Below are 17,663 nucleotides of genomic sequence, written 5' to 3' on the forward strand. Positions count from 1 at the left end.
TTCCTTCATGTTCCTCCAGAGTTTTCCTAAAGGGTATGATGTCATCAACACATACATAGAGGTCACATCTCCAAGTAATGGTTCTGCCAGTCTCTGAAGGTGATAGGTGCCCTTCAGGAGACTTGGACATAGTGCAAACAAGGAGAATCCAGGTGGACACACTCAGATAACTGGTGGAGTTGTGAACTCATCCAACCATTCTGGAGAGCAATTTGTAACTATGCACTTTGGATTGTTACTGTCAGCATAAAGCTGAATTTCTTCCTGCATCTGTCTAAATTTTGCTTGCACTTTACTTTTGATGGAGTTCAATTCTGCCTTCTTAGGGATGGAAGAACTGTCATCCTGGTAAATGCTGTAGAATTTTTATTTTCTATTTAGCAGCTTCTGAATTTCCCCATCATTTTTTTTTTTAGCCAAAGATGAGGTTTATTAGAACAGCGGTCATATTGGGCAGATTCTTAAGGACTCTGAACATGAGTAAACAGTGGCTAGATTATAAGAATCCCAGTGATGGGGTTTGGGCCCAAGCCAAGATCTGTTACTCTTGCCCCAAAGGGAATCTGGGTCCCATTTGTTTATCTCCTTATCTCCCTTTGAAAGCCCTAGCCCCACCTTTTGATCTTATTCAGATGCCTTTCAAGCTTCTACTTTCCAGTTCCCTTCATTATCTATTCCCATTGTCTATTCAATCTCTCAGACCTTCCAACTGGAGTTCTTACCTAGACCCTTTTCCCAGACCCCTCCTCTGGTCACCCAAAGTTACTTTAGTGTGTATAAGATCTTCCCTGGCTGCCATTCAAAAGCTGAGAATCTTTCATGCCCAAAAGGCTGAGCTTTTCTCATGCTGAGTCATCCTTACGGGCATCACCTGGTCTATATGCTTTATCTCTAATAAATTTTTTCTCTGGCTGGAAGAAGATTTGGGTTGAACTCATTCAGGCAGGGCCTGCGTCGTGATCTTGCAGTTCCAGCATCCCTAACCCTCTAGACCTCATCACCAGCAGTGGCTAGATTATAAGAATCTAAGCAGTGGCTTGATTTTAAGAATCTAAGCATCTTAATGGAAACAAGAGGGACCTTACATAGAGAAAGCCTGTGGGAGGTACTAGGAGTGGCCAGTAAGCTGGGGTGAACAGAACTCCTGGTACCTGGACAATGGAGCCTAGCTAGGATTAAGTGTGGGAAATGGCCAGGGGCCATAGGGAGGTAAGACAATGGAGGTGAGATTGGGTGTAGCCACAATGAAAGGCCAGTTGATAGGATTACAGCTTCAGGCAAATGCCAGAGATTTGGCCATGTGGGACAGTCCAGGGTTTTTCCTTTCTGGGGCCCAGATCCCAACCCCATCATTACCCTCTCAAACAAATGGGACCCAAATTCTTTTAGAGTAAGGGGTGAAGGTCTCAGCTTCTGAAACTGCTCCCTGCTAGCAAGGGGTGTAGAACTTTCCCTGCCTCGAGGGGGTCCCAAAGAGGAGGTTGACTGGAACCGAGCACAGACTGCATCCAGGGAGCCATGGGGGGACATTGGCTGGTGCTCGCTGTTTGTTACCAACTGTAGGTGAATGGCCCATAGTCTGGAAGACATAAATCTGACAGAAAAAACTGCGGGGCCCAGATATAAAGCAGGGACTAGATATAGGGCCCAACTTTGAGATGATAAATCATCCTCAGCTCTGTTCGGATTCAGATAATTCAGTTTTCCAACCATGCAGTATCAGATCCACCTCATAGCCAGACTCAGGAATAGCCAGGTGGGTAACATTCCCTTTCAAAGGAACATAATGGGGAAACTGAGTCAGGAGGATCCCATCTTAGACTGAGGCTAAGCTCAGCTTTTCCCAAAGCTGACTTCCCTCCAGTATCACCTTCTCTGAGTAGCTTGTGGCATTTCTCTCAGACAGTGGATTATTGATAATCAATGGATTATGATCCAGACAACTCAAAATAAAATCCTATGTGCTTTTACTTCAAACAGCAAGTTTTACTAATCACAGCTTAGGAACTTTTCCAGGATTTACATCTCAAATTTAAATTTATCCGAATGTAAAAAGGTAATCATTAGATATTTCTATACACTTGCAAATTCTCAGCAAGCCATACAGAAGCCAAACAAACTTTTTGGCTAAGTTTACACATTAAAACAATAACCAACAATAGCTAAATTATTTTAGTGGTAACCAAATTATGAAGAGTTGCTTGACATAACGGATAGAGGAAGTTCACCCATTTGAAGCTTGAAACAAACCCATTACCAATCAGGTGACTTCCAATGCACTTCCAAACTACATTACACAGAGAATCAACATCTCATCATTGACAGTTAAAACTACAACTTTAGATGAGTGTGCTTAGCCAAGTTCAGAGGCCAGCTTCTTTACCTTGAGCAGGATGTGCTGAACCTGGGTGATGCTTCTAGGCAAAGGTTGCCCCAGAGCCCAAGGCCATTGCCAGTGAGGCCCATGCTGTAGCTGCTGCCCTTCCCCCCTCCTTCCTTTTCCGTGTGGGGGAGGGTGAAATCAAAGGTGAGGGGTAAAAAGGTGAAGCTCTCTTCTCCTATGAGAAGGATTAACAGATACCCTCTTGACTCAAGGGAAGGGAGTGGAAGAAAAGAGTGACCAGGGTTGAAAGGAGGAGTTTCAAAACTCCTTAATGATCAATCACAAAACCTCCAGAATCTGCCGAGATATTTTTAGCTGTTCTAACTTACCCTGTGAACTCCATGAAAGAGGATTCAGAGGTGCAGAAGGAAGGGAGTAACTAAGCCTCAGGGAATCAAAAAGCAACTGCAGTTTCCCCCAATTCCCTAGCACCAAGGGAATTAACAGAGTTGAGCAAACACTTCTGGATAGGGCATCTGTCCTCATCCTCTATGCTGTGGAAGGTGTACGCAGGTCCATGGCCTTGAACTGACCCAGTGGACTGAGAGCCTGAGAGTGTCAGGCCGAGTTCGAGACAGCCTCGTAACTGTCTGCTGAAAAGCATCTCCAAACCTTGGTGCTTGAAAAGTGACTCCAACTGCAGAGCAAGAAAGGAGGGGAAGGAGGAGGCTTACATACCTTCCAGTCTTGGCTGAAGAAGAACTTGGGGTTAGGCAGTTTCCCCATACAGGCCACCAAAATGATGCAGTTTAGGGGTTCAGGGGTGCTGGGACCCCAAAATCACAATACACTGGTCCTGCCCAAAAGAATTCAACCCAAACCTTCTTTCAGCCAAAGACAAGGTTTATTAGGACAGCTGTCATATCGGGCAGACTCTTAAGGAGTCTGAACATGAGTAAGCAGTGGTTAGATTATAAGAATCCCAGCAGTGGCTAGATTTTAAGAAGCTAAGCCCCCATCATTTTTATCAAACCAATCTTGATGATGGCAAGAGTGCCAACTCAGATGAGTATGCGGTGCTGTCCACCAAATCTCTGACAGCTTCTCACTGCTTTTCTGCTCCACTGTTGTCAACATGTGTTGGCTCAGCTTTCCTTCCAAGTTAGCAATGCTTGGAGAAGCACTGAATCTGTAATAGTTTTGCCCTGAGGCCAAATGCAAATGTTTAACTTGGAGAGGATATATGTGTTCAGTCCTGAACTCTGTGCTACACATTGCCTTCACCACTGTCACATCCTGTCTCTTCTCCTTACAATGATATGTCTGTGAAATGCCAGTGTTTGCTGTGAGAGTTTATCCATGAAGTTTATTGCACTCAGGTAAATCAAAGACAATGCTGGTGATGAGAAGGTGATGAGGTGTGCCAGTCTTCAGGAGTAAGTGACCGCTGCTATTGCTTTTTCTGACTCCATTCCTCCCAAGGACTCCCTGCTATGTCTGATAGTCTGTGCTTACTGTCACATGAAAGTTACCCAAAATGACAAGCTTCTCCTCTTTCTGCACATCGATGATGAAGATTTCAGTTGTTCATAAAATTTTCTGTGATGTCACCAGGACTCATCATCAATATGCCTCGATGATGGCAAGTGGCAATCTCGTTGTCATGAGCTGACCATTCAGTCCTTTTGGGAGGCATACTAGATTACTAGTATTAATATTAGATTAATTGATAGATTAATTTTGATTGCAAAACTTATTCCAGCTTCAGGGTGCTCCTCATTGCTGTTTCCACTCCAGAAAGTCACGTATCCAGCTCTGACTTTGGTAAGCTGGCCTTCATTTACCAGTCTTGTTTCTTTCAGAGCTTTTCTTTGGAAGTGATCCCTGCTGAGTTTTTTTCCACAACATGAGCTGTTTGTCTTTCAGGTCTGCTAGCCTTTGTTTCCACAAGCATGTGCACATGCCATGTACCAGTGATGAGTGGAATCTTCATGAAAGTTTTTGTGCATGTTTTTTGTGTTCCTATCCTACGGTGGAATTCCAGCCTGCTGCAGTGAGCAGGCCAGGGTTAGGTGAAACAGACAATTTTAGGGCCCCTTTTTCTAGCCCCTTCTGCATATCAAAAGGTGTACAGTGTGGTGGTCCTTGAGAAAGCTCTTCAGACACTGGGGGGGGGGGGCTGCCAATTCCTGCTGCTGCTTTAGTCCGGTGAGAAGAACCGACACTATGGCCTGGAATGCCTGTGTGCGTGGTTGTGACCCCAGCTCCCAGGGTATCCACACCTGCTGCTTTGTTACTAGCCCACTGCCGCAGGACTTCAATATCAGTAAGATAGTAATACGGTGAAATAATAAAATAGTAAAATGGTTGAATAGTAAAACAACAAATGATAGAATTGTAAAGTTACTGAATAGTAAAATAATTAAATAGTGAAAATGGTAAAAAAAAATGGTATGAGTAATGCCTTTCGGCTAATGCATAAACTGGATTTAAGTGAGATATAATTGCTTGAAGTCATTGGTCTCGCTCTCTCTTCCAGAGTCATTGCAGCCCAGCGAGAAAACAAAAGTCAGGATGACTGCAGATAGTTCCAAAAGCAGTGGATAACCTTGATGTCATTGTGTGACCAAAGTCCAACTTCTCCAGAGCACCAGCTTCTGTCACCTTTCACGGCCCTTTGAAGCCAAGTGTTTACATTCTCCCATTCTGTCAGAAAAAGTCCTCACACACCTGAGGTAGACACTGCCCACCTCATTAACAAGAGGCCTGCTAGTTACTCTCAACCTGGTTTAGCTCATCTACAGAGGCATTTTACTGGGGTGTTGCTGCTGTGTGAAGCTGCTACAGCTTCTTGGAACCACTGGTGGCAGTGGGGTGCCAGGCGGACACCAGAGATAGATGAGCGGCCCTGAAAAGGACTCAGTGGCCCTCATACCAGAGGTTCTGGTCCGCTCCAAATACCCCATACACCCCAGGCCACTACGTACAAGCAAGGTACCCTCAGGATGTGTTCAGGATAAATTGGTGATAATCAACAGAGAAAAGGCACTAGCATTACGGGGGGTTATTAAAGGCTCCATGCAGAAGATGGGATTTTACTGGGCCTTGAAGAAAGCAGAGCAGTTAGGAGTCAGCGATGAGAATGTTGGAGTTGGGACAGAAAGTGCCTTGTTTGGGGAATAGCAAGGAAGTCTGTAAAGTGATGGAGGGGAACAAAGCGTCAAAAGACTGGAAAGGTAGGAAGGGGTTAGGGCATTAAGGGGCTTAAAATGAAGATTTTATATGTGGTCCTGTAGGTAATAGTGAGCCGCAAGGGTTTATTGAATGAAGAAGACCTGCACTTTAGAAAGATCACTTTGGTAGCAGAGTAGAGCACGAACTAGAGTGGGGAGGGATTTGAGGTAGAGAGATCAACTAGGAGGCTATTGCAATAGTCCAAGTATGAGGCGATGAGGGCCTCTACCAGGATGGTAGCAGTACCAGGAGAGAAGGTGAATTCGAACAAGATTTAACAACAGTTGGGTATGGAGGAGACAGGAGTCAAGGACGACATAGGTTGTGAGTATGTGGTACCAGGAGGAAGGTGCTATCCTTCACTGTAATAGGAAAGTTAGGAAGAAGGGAAGATTTGGGGTGAAAGATATTAAGTTCAGGTTTTGACATGTTGAGTTTAAGAATATATAGTTTGGGATGTCCAATGGGCAGTTGGAGATAAGAAACTGGGGGTGAGCCAAGAATTTAGGGCTGTATAAGTAGATTTGAAAATCATCAGGGTAGAGATAATAATTGAATCCATTGGAGCTGATGAGATCATTGATTGAGTCAAGTGGTATAAAAGGAGAAAGGTGCTCATGGCGGGGGAGCCCTGTGGGATACCCACAGTTATTGGATGTGAATTGGATTAAAATCCAACAAAGGAGACTGAGAAGTAGCACTCAGTTAGGTAGGAAGAGAACCAGGATAGAGTAGTGTCACCAAAACCTAGAGAGAAGTGGATGTCAGGAACAAGGACAGGAGGAGGAGCAGCAGTGACAAGCATGGCAGAGAAAGGTCAAGGACGATGAGGATTGAGGAAAGGTCATTAGATCTGGCAATCAAGAGGTCACTGGTAAGTTTGGAGAAATCAGTTTTGGTTGAACGATGAGGTTGGCAGCCATATCGCAGAGTTTAAAAAGAGTCAAAGAAGCTTTTGTATTTGATCTTCTTAAGAAATTTAGTTACCAAAACAGGGAGGGATGGATGATGATAATGGGGTGGATGGATCGTATGAGGATTCTTTGAGGACAAGGCACAGGCATGAGTATGTTTGTAGGCAGTAGGGAAGCAACCAGAAGACAGAGAAATTGAAGATAAGTCAGAGTGGAGATGATACTAGACAATCTGCAGGAAGTGAGATGGAATGGGATCACGTGCATGTAGAAGGGATAGCCTTAGCAAGGAGACTGAGGTAAAGGAGAAAATAATGGCAGAAAGTATCTGGGAGATGTGACATGAGGAGGAGAAAAGGGAGTTATCAGCAAAAGGTCTTAATTTTTTCAGTAAAATATGAGGCAAGTTTCTCACCTGAGAATGTAGGGGAAGGGGGATCCATGGAAGGTTTAAGGAGGGATGAAAAGCTTTGGAGGAGCCATTGTAGTGAGCCTTACAGCAGTGAAGGCCCAACCGAGATTATGTAACCTAAAGTTGTAGTATACGCAGTCTGCACAGTTTCATGATTTTCTTCATCTTCCTTCTGCAGCCCATGCGTAGTGGCAAAGGCAATGGATGAAGGGGTCATCCAAGGTTCAGGCTCAACCAGGCAAGATCAATGATATAAGGGGGGCAAGGGACTGAAAAAGGATAATGTAGAGTTGAACTGGTTCACTAAGGGATCAAGATGGGGGAAGGGAGGAGAGTATAGACAGTACAGGGATGATAGCTTGAAAAAGGACTCAGGGCCTGAGGGATTGGAGGTCACATTGATAAAAAAAAAAAAAAGAACAGTGTTTGGAGTTCTAAGGCAGAGGAAGAGGTCAAATCACAACTGATTATGATCAGATAAAAGAATCTCAGAGTTCACATACATGGAAGTAATGCCTTTGTAGGTGACCATCTTTCTGGGTAGGTGAGGTAAGGTGGAGGAGGAGGTCATGGAAAGTGGGTAAGTTAAGGAACTGGGAGGTTAGGTTGTTTGAGGGAGTATCAGTATGTCTTTTATGTCTCCTAGTACAAGGGCAGGAGTTGTGGAGGAGAGAAAGATTATGAGCCAGGCACTGACTCATTGAGGAAAGAAGAAAAGTGTCCCAGGAGTTGGTATAACAGCCACCAGAATCTTGATTGAATGGCAGATGTGGATTGAATGAACTTCAAAGGAAGAAGGTTCCTGGGTGGTTGAGGTAGAAGAGGGCCTTGAAGTGGCAGTGGGGAGCAAGGAGTATTTCAACTCCCCCACTTTGATTAGTGAGTCCAGGGAATGACCAAAAGTGCAAACAATGCTGGAACGGGGAGCAAGGGAAGAGGTGTCATGAAGAGGGACTCAGGTGTTAGTGACTACAAGAAAGTGGAGGGAGTGGAGAGTAATGGATTTAAGGTGAAGAAAGTTTGTTAGCACCTGGAGCAAGCCTTTGAGTGAAGATAATGGAAGGGCTGGATTGCTTTAGAGTACATCTGTGTCTGTCAGATCATATATTACAGTCTCCTTGAGGGCTGGAAACTATACTGCCTCCTTCAGGCCAACCTCTCCTCTCCCCTCCCTTTCCTAACCACACTTCTCCTCTCCTCATCCTTTATTTTCCTCTCTTCCCTCTCCCCCCCTCCAAGTCCTTTCCTCTTCTCTCCTTGGCCTAGGACCCATAGGGTCATTTGCCTGCCTGCATTAGGAGCTCTAGCCTCTCTTACTTGGTGCATTTCTGGCATTTGGAGCCATTTCGTTCTACTTCTGTTTCCTTTTTTATTTTTTTTTTTGACATTCTTCTATTCCATACATCAAGATTTCCCTCTATCACTTCTGATTCTTTTACATTCAGAAACTTCTTCCATTTTTAAAAAAGGAACACTTCAGTGTGTTCTGCTAGTTTACGTGTTAAGTAATGCTATGGATGGAGCACTAGACCTGAAGTCAGAAAGACCTGAGTTCAAATTTGGACTCAGACACTAGCTGTGTGACCCTGGGTAAGTGACTTGACTTTTCTTAGCCTCAGTTTCCTCATTTCTAAATGGGGGTAATAATAGTACCTACATCCAGGGTTGGTGTGAAGATCAATTGAGATAATATTGGTAAAGTGTTTTGCAAATCTCCAAGAGCCCTATAAATACTATGATGATGATTTTCTAGGTCCAGGCACTTCTTTTTAAGAAGAGAGATTAGGTTGCCCTTTGAGCCTTAGACAGCAGTCACTTGACCAAGGGAGGAATATAAATATTACACAATCACTGCAGATCACCGCTCCTATACCTGTTCTTAAAAGAAGTCAGTCCTTAATCCTTAGAATTTTTTATTTTTATTTATTTATTTATTTATTTTTGCTATGAACTCCTCTACACTGTAGGTGTCAAGCAGGAGTGGGCAGCCCTCAACATGCTCAACTATAGCCCGAACCAGACTCATGTAATCGATAATATTTAACAAAATAAATAAAAACACAGTAGAACGCCTTCATATTCATATGTGGTTATCTAAGTTAGAGTGCACCCGCAGGGATGCTTACCGACGGTTTAGAGCCCTCCATTCCATTTGATATCGGCACCATTGCCCTGAAGATCTGCTCAGGAAAACTGCCATGTATGTGCATGTGTGTGTGCGTGTGTGTGTTTGTGTGCGATAAGTGCACACACACTGGGGGGCACCCGCACTGCACCTGCTGGACACGTGGGTGGCCTTCTGGCTCCACCCCTTCTGAGAGATCACACAGTGTGGGCAGATCTAGCATGGAATGCGCCACTGGGCATGTGCAACCGCGTAAATTTCTCTCCAGCCGTTCTCATGGAAACAGCAAGACGCGAGGCAGAGGCTTGGCCCCGCCCCTCTTCAACGTCACATCCGCTTCCGCTCCTCCCCTTCTGGGGCGCTGCTGTCTGCCTCCTAGGCCCTTTAGGTCCGCGGCCTTCTCGGCTCCGCTCCTTCAGCCGCTGCCGAGCTCTGAGCCCTGTGTCCGTTGTGGTCCGGGGTGAGTGAGCTCCGGAGGACGGGCGGGCAGAGAGGGCGGAGCGCCCGGGGACCGCAGGCTGGGAGGAGACCCGAGAGAATCCCGAGGGGTCGCCGTGCCGGCGGAGGGGAAATCTGCGCATGTGCTGGCAGCTTCCGCGTCCCGTCTCCTTCGCGAGCGCAGGCTCCAATTGGTCAGGCCGGGCGGGGGCGCGGCCTTGGGGCCAATCAGCGATGTGGGCCCGGGCTCGGGGCGGAGCTTGCTGCTGGGGGGTGTGGTGGGGGTGGTAAGAGTGTCTTCCAGGAAGCTTTTCTGTACTCTCTCCCCAAGCTGAGCTGTCCCGCCCCCCTTCTCTCTTCCAGACCCAGCCGAGGCTCCCGAGAGATGCCGACCTGGGGTGGGGGGCTGCGGGTGCAAGGCGCTGCTGGCCCTGCCCTTCATTCCCATTGTCTCCCCAGATCCACCCGCCCCGAAGCCGGACCTGGAGCAGCAGCAGGAGATGGTGGGCCCCGTGCACCCGGGAGCCCGGGCCCCCCAGGTGAGCAGCAGCCAGTGTCCAGCGGGGGAAACTGAGGCGGGGGAGGTTGTGAGCACCAGGGGAAGCAGATCGTGTGTTTGTTGCTGGTCAGTCGTTTTCAGTTGTGTCCAACTCGCCGTGACCCCATTTGGGGTTTTCTTGGGAGAGACACTGGAGTGGTTTTCCATGTCCTTCTCCAGCTCATTTTACAGATGAGGAAACTGAGGCAAACAGGGCTAAGTGACTTGCACAGGGTCACACAGCTAGGAAGTGTCTGAAGCCCAATTTGAGCTCGGGTCCTCCTGACTCCACGTGCACTCTGGTGCCCCCTAGTCGCCCCATAATTACCTTAGTAGAAATTAAAACTGATATTTTAAAATATTAATTTATTGAAAATAGCAAGAAACCCATTACATGTTAACATAAATAATATATTCATGAAAATGATTCCATTTTCCAAAACAAATAAATTTGGTGAGAAGGGTGGCATTGTTTTACATTATCTTTACAACTCTCTTTACAATCTAAATGCAGACTAGCTGGGTGCTCCATCTGCTTCTGCATTGTTCAGTCCTCATGTTGTTTTGAGTGAAGTCCATGGAGAAAATCCAGCCACACTCAGAGATGGAGTTGGAAAACATGGGGATAATGTCTTGGTTTATTACAGAAATAGTTCTGACCTCCCGGATGCCCTCACGGGGTTCTGTGGTCCTCACTGGGGGGAGGGCTGGCTGATGGAGTGCTTGGATCACACCCTCGGTGCAGAGGGCAGAGTGGAGCTGGGGTGGCCCAGCCTGCCCTGCCCATGTCAGAGGGAGTGTAGAAGGAAGGGCGTCCAGTTTGTAAGAGAACATGGCGAAGGATCCCACGGCTGGGAGGGCCCTGGTCACATGCAGTGTACGCAGGCCCATGGAAATATTGCCGTCCACTTGTGACATGATTCCAAATCTGGTAGAAAACTGAGATCCAGGAGGTGTGAGATCTGCCCTTTCTGATTCTTGACGGGGGAGTAGGAGGGACGGTCTCTGGGTAAATACAGGTTTGTATCTGCTTTCAGGAGTTAGTGACATTCAAGGATGTGGCTGTGGACTTCACTTGCGAGGAGTGGGGGCAGCTGGGTCCTGCCCAGAAGGAGCTGTACAAGGACGTGACGCTGGAGAACTATAGGAACCTGGTGTGCCTGGGTAAGGAGGGCGCCCCCGCAACCCGGGATCTGTGCTTTGGCTGGGGGCTTGTTCCCAGGTGAGAAGTCCAAGCTTCATGTGCCAGCAAGCTGGTGGCTTGATTTGTGTTGACTTTGAGATAGCTTGCACCTCTTCTGCTCTTGGTCCCTTCAGGTCAGGGCAGATATCTGAAGATAGTGGATTTCTATGCTCTTACAAGGGATGGGTCCAATGAATAATTTCATTGCTAAGCCAAAATTCATTCTGTGAATCATGCCCACCGTTCCCAGAAGGTAAAAGGGTTAATATCATATTCTGAGTTGTCCCTTACTACAGCACTTTCCTGCTTCCAATGAGCAGGGCTTGCCGTGTCCAAACCCGATGTGATCTCCCAGTTGGAGCGAGGGGGAGCTCGTTGGATACCAGAGGGAAAAGGCCCAAGGTGCAGGTGTGCAGGTGAGTGAGGGGCACCAGCAGGCCAGGATTGGCCAGTGAGGGCTCAGCCGACCATCGAGGGGAAGGAAGCACTTTAGATATCTGTGTTGATGGCTTTCCTCCAAGCTCCCCAGGTCTGGGGCGAAGGGCTCAGGTTGTCTGGCATGAACCTGTTCTTCTCCTCCCCAGACACTGAGTCATCCCTGTCCACTCTCCTTTCTTTCTCTTCCGCCTCATTGGTGGTCATCTTCTCCTCCTCCTGCTGCATCTCCCTTGACTATTCATTTCTGTTCTCTCTCTCTCTCTCTCTCTCTCTCTCTCTCTCTCTCTCTCTTTTTTTTAATGTGTATTTTTAATGGCATATTTTGTCTTCAGAAAAATAATAACAAAAATGTCTTGTTTACTTTATGTTGGGGGGGGAGCAAACGTTGCAAAATGAAAAGAACCCTGGGATGGTTGTTAGGAGACGTAGGTCTGAGTCCCACTTTTTCCACATTAGTTACAGTACACTGGGAAAGTTAGTAAGTCACGTGAGTCTCAGTTTGCTTATTTAGAAAACCTAATAATTGGCTTGCCTGCCTCTCTGGTTCGTGAGTGACCACTGTGGATGTCTGTTACCACGACAAATGACCATACACATCTGAGGGAGGATTCTGACGGCTTCTGCCCTTTGAAGTTGGGCCCTGTTTTCAGGGACCCAGTGGAGGGGCCTGTGTGTGATTTAAGGTACAGAAACATTGACACTTGTAGATAGGAGCAGACATACAACATGTACCAGATAAGTACGAGGTAAGATGTGGGAAGAGACTGTAGACAGATGGCTGGAAGGGGGTGGGGCTCTGAAAATAGGAGTAAACTTAGGCCTGATCTAGATGGCCATCAGGCATGAGAATGTTGAACTGCATCCTCTTGGAGAGACTTTTACATTTTCTGATGAATGTTGCTGCTACTTGGCCTGCTTTTCAGTTTTTCTGTTGCTAACATCTTAGTTGTAGAGCTGAGCTCCTTCGTGAACTCCTGTTCCAATATCTTTTAAGTCTTTCAAACAGTTATTATTCCAACGCATTTGCATTGATCGATTGCCAGCTAGCTATATAAAATGTTTCTAGGCCCTTATGAGTAAGAGTAGGAGATTAGTTCACAACCCTCTAGGATTTTACCCTCCTGATAAAAAAAGATGAGGCTTAAAAACTGCCAGTAATAATGAACATCCTGATCTTCTATTAGAGTGAGTGGTCAAGATAGTAAGCCCTTGAAGAATTAAGAGAAAGGGACATTCAGTGAGATCTCGCGTTAAGCTGAGTAGTCAGAAGGTCATCAAGGAAGATTTCACAGCCATTTGATGGGTGAATTGAGGGAAAAACATTAGCAGACTAAGGAAGATGCTGCTGCCAGATTCCAGTTGTGAGATGATGAGGTTCTTGGTGCCTCTTCAGACCAGGGTTTTCCCGGTCCTTTTCCACTGTCTGTTGTTTTCTCTCACTGCCATTCCTTCCCCGTAGTGCATTCTTCTGTAACGTTTTCTTTCTTCCCTCCTTCCTAGATAGGTTTTTCTGGTTCTTTCCATTGCTTCCCCTCCTGCCTACTTTGACACTAGTCTGAAAGGCTATATGTCAATGCTGTGTACTTTTTGGGGGGAAGAGATTACTTTTTTCATTCGAATGACAACTGTTTTTACTGGAGTCTGGCTTTGTTTATCATCCCAGGGCTCATTCTTTCATTACAGCATTGAAGAGTAATGTAACCAGTAATCTGTGCCTTTTAATAATATGTTAGCTCTCTCTGATTGTGCCAATATATGTCACAGATGACTGGCACTTGAAGCTGGTCCCTTCCGAGGGTAGACAGAGAGCAGCTCATAGATCCTGGAGGAGGCAGGGCCACAGGCAGCGTGGAAAAGACTTGGCGACAGTCAGAGCCGTGGCCCTTCTGATTATTGCCTGCTTACACCACAGCAGCTCATCTAGGATCAATGAGGAGTCAGAATCATAGAATTTGTGGAAACTGAGGAGCAATCCAACCTCTGACCCAATGCACGAGTCGTCTTTCTGCTGTTCCTAATGGATGATCATGCAGGCCCTGATTAAATTTTTCCATATGGAGAGAGCTTATTCCATTGAGTCCTACTTCTTTTTTTTTTAAATTTTTTTTTTTTTGGTGAGGTGATTAGGGTTAAATGACTTGCCCAGAGTCACACAGCTAGTGAGTGTTATATGTCTGAGGCTGGATTTGAACTCAGGTCCTCCTGACTTCAAGGCCAGTGTTCTATCCACTGCCCCACCTAGCTGCCGCGATTGAGTCCTACTTCTGCTGCTCTCTTGCTAATTAGTAATGAGACTTTGAGGAAGCCACTAAATCACTCTAGATCTTTGTTTACTTATTTAGAAATTCTAAGAACGATTTATATATCTCACCGAGTTGCTATGAGGCCATTATGAAAACTTTTTTTTTAAATTGTAAATTATTTTTTTTACCCTTTAAAGTTTGACCATTATTTTTTGAGGCGGAGTGGGGAAGCGAGGATACGAGGACAGCATTACGTTGGGCAGAGCAGATACTTGCTTTTTTTTTCCCTCAGGCTGGGAGACTAGGCCTGAAAGTCCAAAGCTGCACATTTCCACGGGTATGTCATCTGAAGAAAGACTCCCAAGGTATGGCACCTGTGTCACCAAGTTGGGAGAAGCCTGTGAATATGATGCCAAACTGGAGAGGCAGCGAAGTAATGAAGAGGAACATTCTCAGCAAGTAAAAATCACCCAAAGGATTTCTTTGAATACCGCAAGAGGCCATGAATATAATGAAGGTGGCAGAAACTTCAGGCCAGTCCCTTCTGTACAACTGGGAGAACAGATAGCAGAGCGTCTCCATAAATGTGACAGACACAGGAATCGCTTCAGACTAAATGCAGACCCAAGCACCTGCAATAGAAACTGCTCAAAGAAGACATCTTCTGAGTACCATGCCTGTGAGAAATCCTTCAGCTGTGATTCTGACATTATTGGATACCATAGAATTCGTGCTGAAGAGAAACTTCGTGAATATAGTGACTGTGGGAGCGCCCTATGCCACAGTTCATCCGTTATTTCATGTCAGAGAATTCATCCTGTAAAGAAACTTCGTAAGTCTAATACATGGGGAAAGGCCTTTCCCCAGAACATACAACTTCTTGAGCATCAGAAAACTCATACTAGAAAAGAAATGTATAAATGTAACGACTGTGGGAAGGCCTTTGGCCAGAGTGCACATCTTGCTCGACATGAGAGAAGTCATTCGGGAGAGAAACCTTATGGATGTAATGAGTGTTGGAAGGCCTTCAGCCGGAGGTCACATCTTATTGAACATCAGAGAACACATACTGGAGAGAAACCTTATGAATGTAATGAATGTGGGAAGGCCTTCATCCGAGGCACACATCTTATTCTACATCAGAGAACACATAATGGGGAGAAACCTTATGAGTGTCACGAATGTGGGAAGGCCTTCCCTCAGAGCATACAACTTCTTGGACATCAGAGAATTCATACTGGAGAGAAACCTTATGAATGTAATTACTGTGGGAAAACTTTTAGACATAGCTCATCCCTTAATTCCCATCATAGGATTCATACTGGAGAGAAACCTTATGAATGTAATGAATGTGGGAAGGCCTTCAAACACAGCTCTTCCCTTACTTACCATCACAGAATTCATACTGGAGAAAAACCATTTATATGTAATGAATGTGGTAAGGCCTTCCCCCAGAGCATACAACTTACTGAACATCAGAGAATTCACACAGGAGAGAAACCTTATGAATGTTGTGAATGTGGGAAGACTTTTAGCCGGAGAACACAGCTTACTCGACATCAGAGAATTCATACTGGAGCTAAACCTTATGAATGTAATCAGTGTGGTAAGGCCTTTTGTCAGAAGGCACAGCTTAGTAAACATCAACGAATTCATAGTCAAGAGAAACCTTATGAATGTAATGAATGTGGAAAGGCTTTTAGATATACATCTTCCCTCACATCTCATCACAGGATTCATACTGGTGAGAAGCCTTATCAGTGTAGTGAATGTGGGATGGCTTTTGGCTGGAACACACAGCTTAGCAAACACCAACGAATTCATACTGGAGAAAAATCTGTGTTCTCTGCCTAATGTTCTCAGCTTCCACCCCAAACAGACACCGGGGCTCTTTTTCTTTTTTATGCTCACTGATATTTTAGAGATAGAACACTAGCGTAGTAAAGGACCTGAGAGATCATCTCTTCCACCCTTTCATTATGCAGATGAAAAAACTGAGGCTGAGGTCACCAAGTTACAGCCCAGGGCACACAGAAAGGGAGTATCAGACCCAGGAGAAACACCTCAGTTTCCTGATTCATAGCAGTGGTTTTGTTTTTTTTTTTTACTGTTTTGTCCTGAATGGGAGGTATTCAGTCCTTTCACCAATCATTTTCAGGCCTTGATGTCCCACTGTGATGACTATCCCATCTGATTTGTTTCTTGGCCCTAGACACTGCTGGCCTTCCAATTGCATCACTGCCATGACTATGCACTTCTAGGTGGGAGTAATAATAATTAGCATTTAGATTTGCATTAAGATTTATAAAATGTTTTACATGCTTTTTCTCATTTTATCTTTACAACCACCCTGAGAGGTAGGTGCTATTATGATCCCCATTTTACAGGTGAGGAAGCTGAGGTAGACAGAGATTAGTTGACTTGTCCAGGGTCACACAGCTAGGAAGTTTAGAGGCTAGATTTAACTGTCCAGTGTTATGCAAAACATAGTTTCTGATTATTAACTCTCTCCTTCCTGTCCTCAAGGAGCACAGAATCCTTTTCTCTTTTTGTCAGGCCTTTCATCAAGATAACTATCCAGCCAATCACCTGACACATACCTTGTAAGGTTGACCAAGTGCCTTTGCATACCTGTACAACAACCCTGTGAAAATGGATGCCGAAGTCATGTGACTTGGCCTTGATCACACAGCTGGGCACATGGGTTCCAGCCTTGGCATCTCCTTGCTGTGGTCCAGGGCTGTTTCTACTACATAAGATGCCTTTTGGTAGTGAGTCCATCCCAATTCTAGATTTGGTCATCTTATAATCTTCCCCAAAATGTCACCTGACAAGGGCCTTCTTAGATGGCTTGCAAAGCAGTTGGCCAGCATTTGCAACCCTCAGAGCTTGGTCTTCTCTTTTGTCCAAGGCTAAGAGAGGCTAGCTGATTTCTCCACCCATCTGGTCAGTGAAGCTAGATTAGCTCTCAAATCTTGACTGCTAGTGGCAGTGCTCTCTACAAACTAGAACAATGACAAGGGTTGATTTTAAATGGCTAAAACCTTGAGACCTAATCTTATGAGCTGATCCAAAGAATATCTCGGAATTATCCTAGGACATATTCTGGGACGAGATATGCCAAACCGGAAGAGGTCAAGGGAACCAAGCAGTCATTCCCCCAAACCCCAGCCAGGTTCTTCCTAGGTTTTAACACACTTATACAGCAAGTGGACAGTACCAGCTTTGACTTGAGTTATCTAGCACTGCACAATGCCTAGGTGACTGTCAGGTTTGTTCTGGAGTACTGTAAATTGAAGATGCCTCTGTTTGACATGAAACCTGTATGAAATGCCTGTTTGGAGACTAAAGCTCCCATATTTTGTTGCAGAGTATCTTGAAGAATTGCTTGCTGATTGCTCACAAGTAGTTGAAAATGTCTAGCATATATTTTGTCTGGAAACTTTTTATTATCACTGCAACCTTAAGTAAAGTTACTTTTATCTGAGTTTGTGTGTGTACCCTAATTAATTGTCTCAAGAACTTCTGAGTCCAGCCAAAACATTAATGGGTAAAGGTGTCTTTAGTGAAAAGATTCCTAGAAAGGTGCAAGTTGTTTGTGTGTGATTGGAGAGCTGGTTCTCTTCGCCAATAGAAAGATCCAGGTTCCAAACTCTGGAGTTTTTTCACCCTCCTAGTTTGTCTGCCTAACTCCTAGTGACAGGAAGACTTCACTTCCTTAGGAATGAATGAATATGTTTGTGATGAGTTTTTATTGCTTTCCCAATGGGCAGGGTGTGTGTGGGAGGTGAGAGTAAGAGAATTTGGAACTGAAA

At 45.3% G+C, this 17,663-nt stretch overlaps 1 protein-coding gene across 2 annotated transcripts; it reads left to right on the forward strand.

Annotated features, from left to right (window-relative positions):
* The first annotated feature begins 9,237 nt into the window (after positions 1–9,237).
* On the forward strand, positions 9,238–17,335 carry LOC110202542 (uncharacterized). 2 transcript variants are annotated; one of them, XM_020978754.2, is made up of 5 exons: positions 9,238–9,468; positions 9,810–9,985; positions 11,022–11,148; positions 11,488–11,583; positions 14,141–17,335. In XM_020978754.2, exons 1-5 carry the CDS (start codon positions 9,249–9,251, stop codon positions 15,700–15,702), a joined length of 2,181 nt encoding a protein of 726 aa, XP_020834413.1. In that variant the 5' UTR covers positions 9,238–9,248; the 3' UTR covers positions 15,703–17,335. The 2 variants fall into 2 exon arrangements, with proteins under 2 accessions (XP_020834413.1, XP_020834414.1); XM_020978755.2 differs by having other exon boundaries at positions 9,906–9,985.
* Positions 17,336–17,663: the final 328 nt, after the last annotated feature.

This window comes from Phascolarctos cinereus, unplaced genomic scaffold (genome assembly GCF_003287225.1).
Source record: "Phascolarctos cinereus isolate Bilbo 61053 unplaced genomic scaffold, phaCin_HiC Scaffold_4;HRSCAF=312, whole genome shotgun sequence".
Classification (NCBI taxonomy): domain Eukaryota; kingdom Metazoa; phylum Chordata; class Mammalia; order Diprotodontia; family Phascolarctidae; genus Phascolarctos; species Phascolarctos cinereus.

Coding starts and splice junctions, on each gene's coding strand:
- LOC110202542 (XM_020978754.2), top strand. CDS start 9,249: ATGTGCAACCGCGTAAATTTCTCTCCAGCCGTTCTCATGGAAACAGCA. Junction 11,149..11,487: donor TAGGAACCTGGTGTGCCTGG/GTAAGGAGGGCG, acceptor TCCAATGAGCAG/GGCTTGCCGTGTCCAAACCC. Junction 11,584..14,140: donor CCCAAGGTGCAGGTGTGCAG/GTGAGTGAGGGG, acceptor TTTTTCCCTCAG/GCTGGGAGACTAGGCCTGAA.